General features: G+C 46.7%; 1 protein-coding gene across 1 annotated transcript; it reads left to right on the top strand.

Annotated features, from left to right (window-relative positions):
* The first annotated feature begins 1,199 nt into the window (after nt 1–1,199).
* On the top strand, nt 1,200–4,073 carry LOC139793861 (interleukin-17F-like). Its single transcript, XM_071738725.1, has 3 exons — nt 1,200–1,226; nt 2,130–2,374; nt 3,771–4,073. Exons 1-3 carry the CDS (start codon nt 1,200–1,202, stop codon nt 4,006–4,008), a joined length of 510 nt encoding a protein of 169 aa, XP_071594826.1. The 3' UTR covers nt 4,009–4,073.
* The last annotated feature ends 7,413 nt before the right edge of the window (nt 4,074–11,486 follow it).

The following is an 11,486-nucleotide window of genomic DNA, read 5'->3' as shown; positions in this document are numbered from 1 at the left end:
TCTACAACCACTGTGCTGCTGGGGATGTTGGAGACCTTTCAGGGACATTAAAATAGAAGCAAACAGTTTCAAAATAAATTTCTTCCACTTCCCTTGACACTTAGAGGAGACTGAGGCAAAGTGCAATCCAGTCTGGCCATGGTGTTGGTCTCCTATCTATGTCCAAGGAGAAACACTTCTCCAAGGTCTATCCAGTAGACCAAGGCAGAGGAGGGGCAGGACACCAGCACAGCTCAGGTAGGGACTGGGGACCCAAAGCTGAAAGGCAATGGGTCTCCTGGTGCTGGGCTATGGAGGAAACCCCATGGTAATTCAGGGCAAGGTTAGTAAAGCCAATTCATGCCCTCAGGACCCTCACAAGGGCCTGCAGTTTTTTTCAAAGAGATCCCCAGAAAATGTCAACATGGGATCTCAACAATGAGAGAAGCAAAGGCTTCCCAGCTCTTGTTTCCCCCAGTTCTCCCAGGAGGACTTTCCATGGGCATCTGCTCTTCCCCTGCCTGGCCAAGGGAGGATACAGGGATCTCTGAGATGAGATGAGATGAGATGAGATGAGATGAGATGAGATGAGATGAGATGAAATGAGATGATGAGATGAGATGAGATGAGATGAGATGAGATGAGATGAGATGAGATGAGATGAGATGAGATGGGGGCAGGTGGTGCAACTGAAGCAAAGGGAGGTTCAGTCGTGAAGCTCCACGTCCTGTCCTCATTTTGAAGCCCTTGTTGGGTACCTGACTTTGCAGCTTGCTGATCTCTGCTGCTTGGTCTGTGTGGGGCACGTGGAAACGCATCCACAGCTGTGTTTGTGGTGAGAGAACACTAATATTAGAAAGAGGGGGTGGGAAGGAAAAAAACCAAACAAATCTGCCTGAACTTTTTTTTCTTTTTTCTTTTTCTCTTATCTCTTTATCTGCCTGAATAAACTGCACTGGCTGAGTTGGGATTCTGATGACATACTGTCTGCCCTCCCCTATCTGGAGGTAGGCAGAAGGAAGTGGGCTAGAAAAGGAAAGATCAGCTCCTAACTTTGGGTCAAGTAGGGCAGCCAGAGGCTGCAATGGAAAGGATGCTGGTGGTTGAACTTCACTATATAAAGGAGACCACAGCTGGCTTGGAGACACACGCAGGGTGGAAGAGGTCTCAGAGCAGGAGAACCCTTGTGCTCTCTCCCCAAAAGCGGCAGAGAGGTTGCCATGGCTTTTGCCAGCTACTCAGTGGTGGTAAGTGCTCAGATCTGGTATCAGAGTTGAGATCTTTTTGCTGCAAGAGCAAAAAAAATGCAGATTCCATGATGTTGTTATTTAGGAGCAACCTCTGTGGGTTTTAGAGGGAGCTGAAGGGGATGCTGAGGCTGATTCAGCTTCATGTCCTCAGCTTTTGGAAATGGGTTTGGTGCACGGGAGGCAATGGATAATCCATTAATCATGTGCCAGGGCAGAATGGTGGCTGTGGGGTGAGGAGAGACAGGCTGTATCCCAGAGAAGATGCTATCAACATTGCTGGAATGTCCTTGTGAGGGGAATGTCTGACTGTTTCATCTGAGCCTGGGCAATATTTGCAGCACTGGTGACTTTTTTAACAGCTTTCCATCCATCCGTCTTTTCCTAACACCTGAGCTCCTGGAAATGGCCCAAGAATCTTGGATTTCATCAAGAAAAGGGTTATTTCCAGCAGGTAGAGGTGGCCAAGCTTTGCCCTCCTGAGAAGGCACCTTGGTTTCTAAGCTTAGGCATGGGGTCAGCCAAGCCCTTACCCCTCCTTGTAGATCATAAGGCTGTTTGACTGTGGAGGAGGAGCTTTCAGAGCTTGTTGGAGAGATGCTCTTTCTGGTGCAGAGCCCACTTTTGAATCAGAATTTGAATCAGAATTCAGCATTTGTTGTGATGAGCATTATTAACAGCATTACAGTATTGTCTCATGCTGTCTCACCCAACCAGAAGTCTGAGGACCACTGCCCAGAGCCGAGTCCCATCAAGAAAGAGGTTCAAGAGAGGACTCATGTTCTGCATCCTTCTCCATTTTCTAGTTATATGGCCCACTGATGGTCCAGTCCAGTCTAGATTTGTCTCTTTGTGCTTTCTCTCTTGACAGAACCAAGCCAATGATGTCTTTTTCTCTCCCAGTTCAGGTCACTGCTTTTGGTGGTGGTTGTAGCCCTCAGTGTAAGGAGCTCACCCCATGGGAGGGCAGCTCGGCCTCGACCCAACAAGGGCAGTGGCTCTGGGAGGCTTGGTGAAGATTGCCTGAACCCAAAGGATCCCAAGTTCCCTTCCACAGTGAAAGTTGACATTCGGATCAGCACTTCAGATCATGGCTCTAGGGTGGTCCATGATGTCAGCAACCGGTCCCTTGCTCCTTGGGATTACAGGTAACTCTCCAGTTGTTATCTAAATTGCAGTGGTTGTGCTGCACAGATGTTTTTTTAGTGTTTTTTTGTTTTTTTTCTTTGTGGTGAACGATGGTCAAGTTCTTAGAATAACTCTGGAGTCCTGTGAATACTGTAAACACTCCTTGACACACTCTCTCGTTTTGATGTTGGGTGAGATTTCTCCAAGAGAAACTCTTGGCAGTGCAAGGGGACATCACTGGAACCATCTCTAATCATTGTGGCAATCTTTGTCAGAGAATTCTTCCTCTAGGAAAACGTCAGTACAATGTAGTTCTACATTTTCAGAGCTGAAAGACAGTTTTGGACACTGAAATGAAGACAAAACCAATCAAAAATGAACGGTCCACTTGCCATCAGTTCTGTATTTCACCCAGTTCTGCTCCATCCATCAATGACTGGAGAATGATCTGGCAGTGTTATCCTCCTGAACTTGAGGATCTGAACTTTCCTTCTAGGAAATCATTCTTAAAATGTTCAGGACAGGGAAATTCTTTGCCCTTGTCTCCCAGTGTGGATGCAGAGGTATCAGGGTTTAACATTGGCCTGGCAATTAAACCAAATAACAGATGCTCTTTATTAATCCCCCTCCCCTCCCTGATAAAGAAAGGAGAGAGAATAAGGGAGAGAGACTGATGGGTTGGAAACGAAACTACACAGCTTTAATGAAACAGTGATGATAAATAGGAAAAATTACTAAATATATACAAATATACAGGAAAATGGATACCATGTTCCTCTCCCCTTTCCCCCAATAACTCTCACTTCACCACCGAGGCTGCAGGGCAGCCCTGGGAAAGTTCAGGCTGGAATCCTGGGGTCAGCAGCAGTTGGGAGCTGGAGGCAGGAACACACAGATTCAGGCTGGCATGGATCAGGAGCACAGGCAGAGGAAGGGATGGAATCCTCCCAGGATGCCAAAACAAACAGGGAGAGGGGAAGAAGGGGAAGCAGGAAGGGGTTTGACCCTTGTGATCCCTCAAATTTCTCCTGAGTATGAGGTGTATGGGATGGAATACTCTGGTCAATTTTGGTCATTTATCCTGTTGGTGCCTCCCTAAGGGAGGGTTTCAGGTGTGACCTCTTTACTCCTTTTCTGCTTCTGGAGGGCAAAATGTTGCTCAGAGCTGAGCAGTTCCTTGGTTCTGCAGCCCATTCTCCAGCTGTAACTATAACCATGGAGTGGGATCAGTCCCAGCAGCAGCCACTGCCTGAGAAACTTGCTGTTCATTTCAGCAAGTGCAGCTCCTGACAAGAGACTGAGCTGGAAGCAAAAGTACAAGACAGAAAATCAACTTTATCCTGGCCCCAACCAGGGCCTTTGATGGAGACAAACACAAATCCTTGTCGTAAAACTCTTTTGTGTCTCCATCCCCAGGCTGGATGAGGATCCCAACCGCTTCCCCCAGGTGATTGCTGATGCTCAGTGCCGCCTCTCGGGCTGCATCACCCCCCTGGGTCAGGAGGATCACAGCCTCAACTCCGTCCCCATCCACCAGGAGATCCTTGTCCTGAGGAGGGAGCAGAGGGGCTGCCTGCCCACCTACCACCTGGAGAAGAGAATCATCACCGTGGGCTGCACCTGTGCTGCTCCTGTCATCCACCACCACTCCTAGGAGGGATGGGTAGGAGAAAGTTGGGATGAAGAAACCTCACCCTACGGATTCTCCCTTTGGAGAAAGCCCCCAGGGGTCCATTTGGCCTCCCAGGAGCTCAATGTGACGTTTCAAAGAAGTTTCAAAAGTTGTTCTTGGCACTGAGTTGTCCTGATGTGTACATCCCCACCAACGCTGCCACAAAATGTTGTCCTCCATCCTGCATCTTCTCCCTCCCTTCCTTATCCCTGGGTTCCTTTTCCTTCTCTGGCCACCCTTGGTCACTACTGTATTTCTAGTGTGAAGCTGACAAAAGTGCAACCAGGCCTGGTATTCATATCAACCTCTGGGTTTGTGTCACTTAGGTGACATAGAAGTCACTTGTGTGACTTACTCCAGAGCAATTTGGAAAGGAATTGTGTCTGCTTACACTGAGCATTGAAATGGCAAAGAACTAATGGGAGCTTATATTTATATCTTCTATTTATGACTGTATTTATGGCTTTGTAGGTGCTCAGAGTATCAAAAAAAAAAAAAAAAAAAAAAAAAAAAGTAAATGTTTATCTGTATTTATTCAATAACTTATCTGCTGAATAAAAAATGTATTTTATTTAAAAGAATGTTGTTTTGTGGTAGCTCAGAATTAAAACTGACACAGAATTAAAACTGACACAGAGAATGGGTTTGTGCTGCCATAGCCTTGAGAGATTTCAGCAAAGATCAGGCTTTTTCTGCTGCAGTGATATGAGTAAGAGGGAGTGCAAGGGAGAACTTGCAGCCTAAATAGATGAGAAGATTAAAAAAAAAAAGGGGCCCGAAATTGTGAAGTTACACAGACAGAGCTGGGGGAGCTGGCAATGCAGTCAGGTTCTCCAGAACTTGGGGTTGGACTCTAGGGATGGTGGAAAAAGAGGTGGGTGACATCATCTGGCAGGGCTGGAAGCAAAATTTGGGATGGGGTCAAGCTTGGATTATGTGTGCTGGGCAAGACCTGTCCTGTCCTCTTCCTGGCAAGATGTCCTCATCCTGAGCAACATTCCCTGCTGGCTGGCTGGTTGTTGGCTGAACAGAAATGCAGAGAAGATCAGGCCTCATCTCACTACTCTTTAACCAGCCAGATTTTGGGTGCTGGGCTTGAAGTGGTGAATGGAGAATCCTTCCACACAAAGGAAAGAAGGAATGAACACCTTCCAGGGCAGGGATGCTTGCTGAATTGGGGTATCCTTACTCAGGAAGGTGTTCTAGCTGGAGAATACAAGGCTCCAGAGAGTCCTTCCAGAACCTTCCAGTACCTTGAGGGGTACAGGAAAGCTGGGGATGGACTATTGACAAGGATGTGTAGAGATAGGATGAAAGGGAAGGATAGAGGGGAGATGGAGATGAGATCTCTAGGAAGAAATTCCTTCCTATGAGGGTGCTGAGCCCCTGGCCCAGGTTTCCCAGAGAAGCTGTGGCTGCCCCATCCCTGGCAGTGTCTCAGCCCAGGTTGGATGGGGCTTGGAGCACCCTGGGCTGTGGGAGGTGTCCCTGCCCATGGCAGAAGGGTTGGAACTGGATGAGCTTTAAGATCCATTCCAACCCAAATCATGCCATGATTCTATGAATCTATGTATCACCCTTTCTCTCCCTCAGCTCCACAAGGAGTAGGACTGCTTATTGTTTTACCAGTTTGCTGCAGAAGTGCTCTTTTTTTTAATTATTTTATTTTTTGGCCTTACTCATCTCTCACACAGATCTGTGCCACATTCTCAGACCTCTTTGGTTTCTGTTGGTGGAGGTTTTAAGCCTGCATGTCCTCATTCACCTGCCTTTAAACCAGGGTTAACCTATGTTCAGGCATTCTCCTATTTCATTTTGGCTGCCTGGAAGCTACTTTAAACCAGGCCCACCTGGTGCAGGCAGACAATGGGTTCCTTCCACCAAGCATCTCAGATGCTTCATTGAGTCTAAACAACTCCTTTGGTGCTTGTTGTTCATGTGGGACATATTCCTTGCCCTGAAGGGCACTGGGAGTGAGTTCAACATGCCATGGCTTGTAACCAGGCAGGGAAACCACCTCAGTGAGTTACAAGCCTCCATACTCATTTGTGGCAGCAGCTCTTTCATTATGACCACCACGAGCTCTTCATGTGGTGGAGCACAAACCCATGGAGGCATCTTCTGCAAACTCTTGCCTAACACCAGCTCCCCTCTTACAGTAATCACTGGCCAGGAAATTGCATGCTGCACACCCCAGTTCCTACTCCTGACCTACTTCTCTCCTTCCTGACAAGCTGAGCCTGTTGGGGTTGTCCCCTCTTGTTTTGTGGGGACAACACCAGCCTGCATTTTCCTCTTCATTGCCTTGGCATTGGGTTGGTGGCAGCTCCTGTGCTGATGCCACCAGCTTGGCTGGAGAGGTGCTCATGAATGATGAAGTAGCTAATGAAGAAAATGCAAAAGCAGCTAATTAAGGGAGTCTGGCCCGTGGCTCATGAGGTTTTTTGCAGCTACCAACTGCAAAACACCCACCTCTCAGCAGGGCACGTGTTGGTGAGCAGGGAGGATTGGCCAAATGAAAGGGGCAAGGAGGGTTTTTACTCCTAATGGCATCGTTCTTAGGGTGTGTAAATCTGAGCCTGGTGGTTTCTGTAGGTGTTGGTCTTTGTGATGAGGCAGATGGTTGGCTTTCAGCAACCTAAGAACATGGCCAAGGAGTTTAGTTTGGGGAGACCTCATCATTCTCTACAACTCCCTGAAAGGAGGTTGGAGCTAGGAGGGGGTTGGGCTCTGCTCCCAGGCAGCTCTCAGCAACACAAGAGGCCGTGGGCTTAAGCTTTGCCAGGGGAGGGTTAGGTTGGATATTGGGAAGAAATTCTTTCCTGAGAGAGGGATCAGGCATTGGAATGGGCTGCCCAGGGAGGGGGGGATTCTCCATCCCTGGAGGTTTTTAAGAAGAGACTGGATGTGGCACTCAGTGCCATGGGCTGGGAACCATGAGGGGAGTGGATCAAGGGTTGGACTTGATGATCTCAGAGGTCCTTTCCAACTTGGGCTGATTCTGTGTGATTTTGTGTGAATTGATGCTTCTTGTAAGCAGCACAGTCATATTGCCACCAGGAACAAGCCTGGGTCCCAGCTGAGGAGCAGCAAAAGCAAAAAGCTTTGCTTGGTTTTCTTCCCTTTGCAGCAACCAACCCAGGCATCCCAACCCAACCATGCCTGGGCATCTCTGGCTCTGAAATGTAGCTTAGAGCAGCCTTCAAAAACTTGGTTGTTTTACCAGGAGGAGAAGACACAGCTGTAGGTGTAGTAGCAGTCCCGTGGTGTCTTCTCATAACCTGCTAGACCAAGCAACCTATGGTCCCAGATTGGTATCCAAGCCATGTGGCTTTTCTTATTGCTTCCCTCTTCTGCCCATCTCTCTCTAACATCCTTTCCCTCTCCCCTGGCTCACTGCTCCTCATGTCCTGAGTTCCATGAAGAAGAGTGTGGCCAGTAGGATGAGGGAGGTCATTCTCCCACTTCACTCTGCCCTGGTGACTCCACGTCTGGAATACAGCTGGAATCTCCAGCTCTGGCCTCCCCAGTTTAAGAGGACATCTTGGTTGCTCTTTGGGGGTCACTGACTGAGTAATCTCTGCTCAAAATACCATTTTTCTGGGCATAGCTGTTTCTGAGAGAGTTTGAGTGGTTTTCCCAGTATGAAATCTCATGTTTCTGTTTTATTTACATCCTTAATAAGCTCAATCTCTTTGTATCATCATCAAGGTTCCCTGATCCAGTGAATCAGTAGATTTGGTTCATCTTAAGTCCTCACTTGCCCCTACAGCTTTTAGGGTTTGTTTTTCACTTCAGACTTCTGCAATCTGTACTCCTGACCTGCTTTACACCATGAGGCTTCCAGACACCTGAATCTTTTTCCCCCTTAACAAGCATCTGGTGTTTGCCCAGCTGGCTTTGATAACAGGCCCTGATAAACAGAGTTTTCTGATCATGTGCCACATAAATCCAGTCTCAAACTTCCCTTGCTGCTGGGTTTTACTCACAGGCTGCCAAGCAATCTGGCTGCTAAGCTGCTGCTCTTCAGATTTTGCCAACTGATGTGAAACCAAGATGGAACTGAAAACTTTGGGGTTGAAGAAGGTTTTGCATCAAGTCTCTCCCTACCCCTCCCATGATAACAGCATTAAAAGACAAAATAAAGAAGAATTTCCACAGGAGCTCTTCAAAACAAGGGAGAGCAACCTGTACCTCTTGATCCTCCAACTGATGAGAGGTGTGGGAGGGGGAAAGAGGGATCCTACTCTCATTGGTCTCCTGTCTTCATCATTATTGACTGTAATCATCAATATATGCCCAGAGAAACAGCACTGACAGAGACCTCACGGAAAGGCACTTTGTTTTGAGAGTAGTCTTCACCTTTCCAGATGACCACAGCAACTTGAAGGAAAAGACCTTTTAGTTCATGGTGCCAGGAGTTGCAAGAGAACTTGGAGTAGGGGAGAAAAAAGTCCTCAGGCCAAAGGAAACCAAGTGACCACACTGCTAAATGCTTCTGCAGGAGAATGTGCAGCTCCTGGCAGTGAGCAGGAAGTTGGCACCAGACCAATTAAAGAAAAAAGTAAAAAAAAAAAAATGTCCTAGAGCTCCTATTTAATTGTGTTGGTAAATGGCCCAAGGGAGAATGATGCTGGTGGAAGGGAATATCTTGGTAATAGAAAGGTGTCTGTGGTTTTGTACTCCAAATTTGTCATCTTGTGTTGACCTGGTTCTGACTTTTTCCACGAGGTAGCTCTCTCAGCGTTGCTAATCAGTCTGTGTTACTCATGTGCCAACATTCCTATCAGGATGGGAAGGGAATTACTGTAATTTTAACTCTTAGAAGTTACTTGGGCTGCTGCAGATGATTTGCTAAAGCTCCTTCTATAGCAAGTGGTAGGACATTGAGGGATTATCTAATGGACAAGGCAGTCAGCTCTATCCTGTAGTTTCCTGTAGTTAAGTAAACTCCTTGAAAACTTTAAAGGATGAGTGTTTCTTGATTTTATATTTTTTTTGTCAGCTTCTTCTCATGCTTAATATCCCTAGGACAGCCATCTGGGTCAACCTGCACCTGCATGAGACTTTAAGAGTGCCTGGCTGGAGACAAGGTAGGAAACAAGCAAAGTTAGGATCACATATGCTGCTAAATACCTAAATCTGGGTGAAGTTACATCAGTGTTTGGAGGTAACTCAAGGTGTGGACAGGAGCTGATTGTTGTGGTTGCAGATTGATGTTTCCTTGGACCAGTGCTCAGCCAAGGGATGGTATGAAACCTCTGGCTGTGCCATAAGTTTAGGTTATCCCACCTGATTTTACCTGGAGTAGGTATGTGAGGGTTTAGGCTTAGTGGCACAGCTGGAGGGAATGACCCCCCAGCAGCAAAAGTTGGGACAAATCAATTTATTTTTTTTTTTGGACAAGTTGATTCTATGATTCTATACTGGATGTGGCACTCAGTGCCATGGGCTGGGAACTGCAGCGGGAGTGGATCAAGGGTTGGACTTGATGATCTCAGAGGTCCCTTCCAACCCAGATGATTCTATGATTCTTTGATTCAAACACATCTCCAGTTATCACAGCTGGATCTGCAGAGGAGTCTTTCATAGAACCATGGAATGTCAGGGGTTGGAAGGGAATTCTAGAAATCACCGAGTCAGAATCACCCAGGAACTCATCCAGGTGGGTTTTTAGTCTCCAGAGAAGGAGACTCCCTTCCTGGGCAGCCTGTGCCAGGGCTTCCTCACCCTCATAGTAAAGAAGTTTCTCCTCATGTTGAATCCTTTGTTCCAGCTCCAACCCAATATTCCTTGTCCTGCTGTTTGGTACCACTGAAAAAAGATTGGACCCTTCCTCCTGACACCGACCCCTCAGATATTGAAAGACATTGATCAGATCTCCTCTCAGCCTTCTTTTCTCAAGGATGCACAGCCCCAGTTCTCTCAGTCTTTCTTCACAGGAGAGATGCTTTCACCTGAGAGAACTTTGCCCCTCATTAGGGACTTGCACCCCGGAGCTCTGCATCTCTGAAATTTTACTTTCTGCTGCTTTTCCCTGTGGAGTGTTGGCAGGGCCTGAGAAGGGTCACACCTCCCTGAGATGGCAGCCAACAAAACATCCATCCATGTCTTCACAAAGCAGCATCCTTTAGAAACACAGAACATGTTTATCTGAGGACTTTAAACCCAGGTCTTCTTTAAATAAACCAACCTGCAGTGCCAGACATCCACCTGCACCAGCCCTGTAGCAACCACGGGAGAAATGCTGCTTCAGTCTGCTCCAGATTGGGCTCAGGCATGGAGGAAATTATGATTGCACTTAGCAGCTCATAGAATCCCAGACAGCTTTGGGTTGGAAGGGTCCTGAAGCATCATCTAGTTCCATTCCTGATGCCATGGGCAGGGACACCTCCCCCAGCCCAGGGTGCTCCAAGCCCCATCCAAGCTGGGCTGAGACACTGCCAGGGATGGGGCAGCCACAGCTTCTCTGGGAAACCTGGGCCAGGGGCTCAGCACCCTCACAGCAAAGAATTTCTTCCTAAGATCTCATCTAAATCTCCCCTCTTGTAGCTTGAATCTCTCCTCCCCATCCTATCACTACATGCATGATGCTAAACCCAAATTTCTCTTGGTAGCCTCTAACCCTGCTGCAGTAGAACATAAAGCCCATAGAAAATTTAGGACTTTTTACCAAAATTTTACTCATTAACTGAGATAGCTGGAGAAAAATTACCAAGTGACACCCAGCAGATTGATATTACAGACAGACTAGCAAAAAAACCACTGGGTAACTGCCCAGTTATCCAACTAATTACCTGCTTGGAAAGGAGTTTGGAAAGATGGGTTCAACAGAACACTTTGAATGCTGCTTTGGGGGAAAGGAACTCCCACCCTAAAACCAGTAAACACATTTCCACTGCTCAGCTTTAGCTCTGGGCTGATGCTATCTCTGAACAGGGGGTGGGGGAACTAGATGAGCTTTAAGGTCCCTTCCAACACAAATCATTCTGGGATTCTATGATAATCTCTTTGTCATCAGTGAACTGAGTGATTTCTTTGCCTCATCAAAAAGGCTCCTTTAGAAATAAAGAATGACACAGAGGTATTTCCTATTATTTATTATTATTATTATTATTACAGAAAGATAAATAAGCAGATAAGTTATTACTAAGTGTTACACCAGCATAAATAGAATGGTATAAATAGACATTTCAAATTAGAAACTAATGATGTGTGAAGAGGTCCTGTTACTTTTTTCAGAGTGGCACAGGAAGGTGTCTGGAGTCTGAGTTGGTAGAGAAAATGAACATTTTGCAGGAAAATCTTATTATTATTTTTTTTAAACTGCAATGTCTTAATTTTTAATGAATTTATCTAAATTCTATCTCATCATTATGGCTTTGTTTTTGCAGATGCTGCATCAGGCCCCTTCATTTCATCTCTGTTAGGCAGGGAAGTTCTCCTCCATGTCTCCCTGC

Source organism: Heliangelus exortis, chromosome 3, assembly GCF_036169615.1.
Source record: "Heliangelus exortis chromosome 3, bHelExo1.hap1, whole genome shotgun sequence".
NCBI lineage: Eukaryota > Metazoa > Chordata > Aves > Apodiformes > Trochilidae > Heliangelus > Heliangelus exortis.
Note: the sequence above shows the minus strand (reverse complement) of the source record. Positions and strands in the feature narration are given on the sequence as shown.

What these genes read in the sequence shown, in the direction of transcription:
- LOC139793861 (XM_071738725.1), top strand. Translation starts at nt 1,200, where the DNA reads ATGGCTTTTGCCAGCTACTCAGTGGTG. An exon ending in TTGCCAGCTACTCAGTGGTG is followed by an intron (nt 1,227 to 2,129) that starts GTAAGTGCTCAG and finishes TTTCTCTCCCAG; the next exon opens with TTCAGGTCACTGCTTTTGGT. An exon ending in CTTGCTCCTTGGGATTACAG is followed by an intron (nt 2,375 to 3,770) that starts GTAACTCTCCAG and finishes CTCCATCCCCAG; the next exon opens with GCTGGATGAGGATCCCAACC.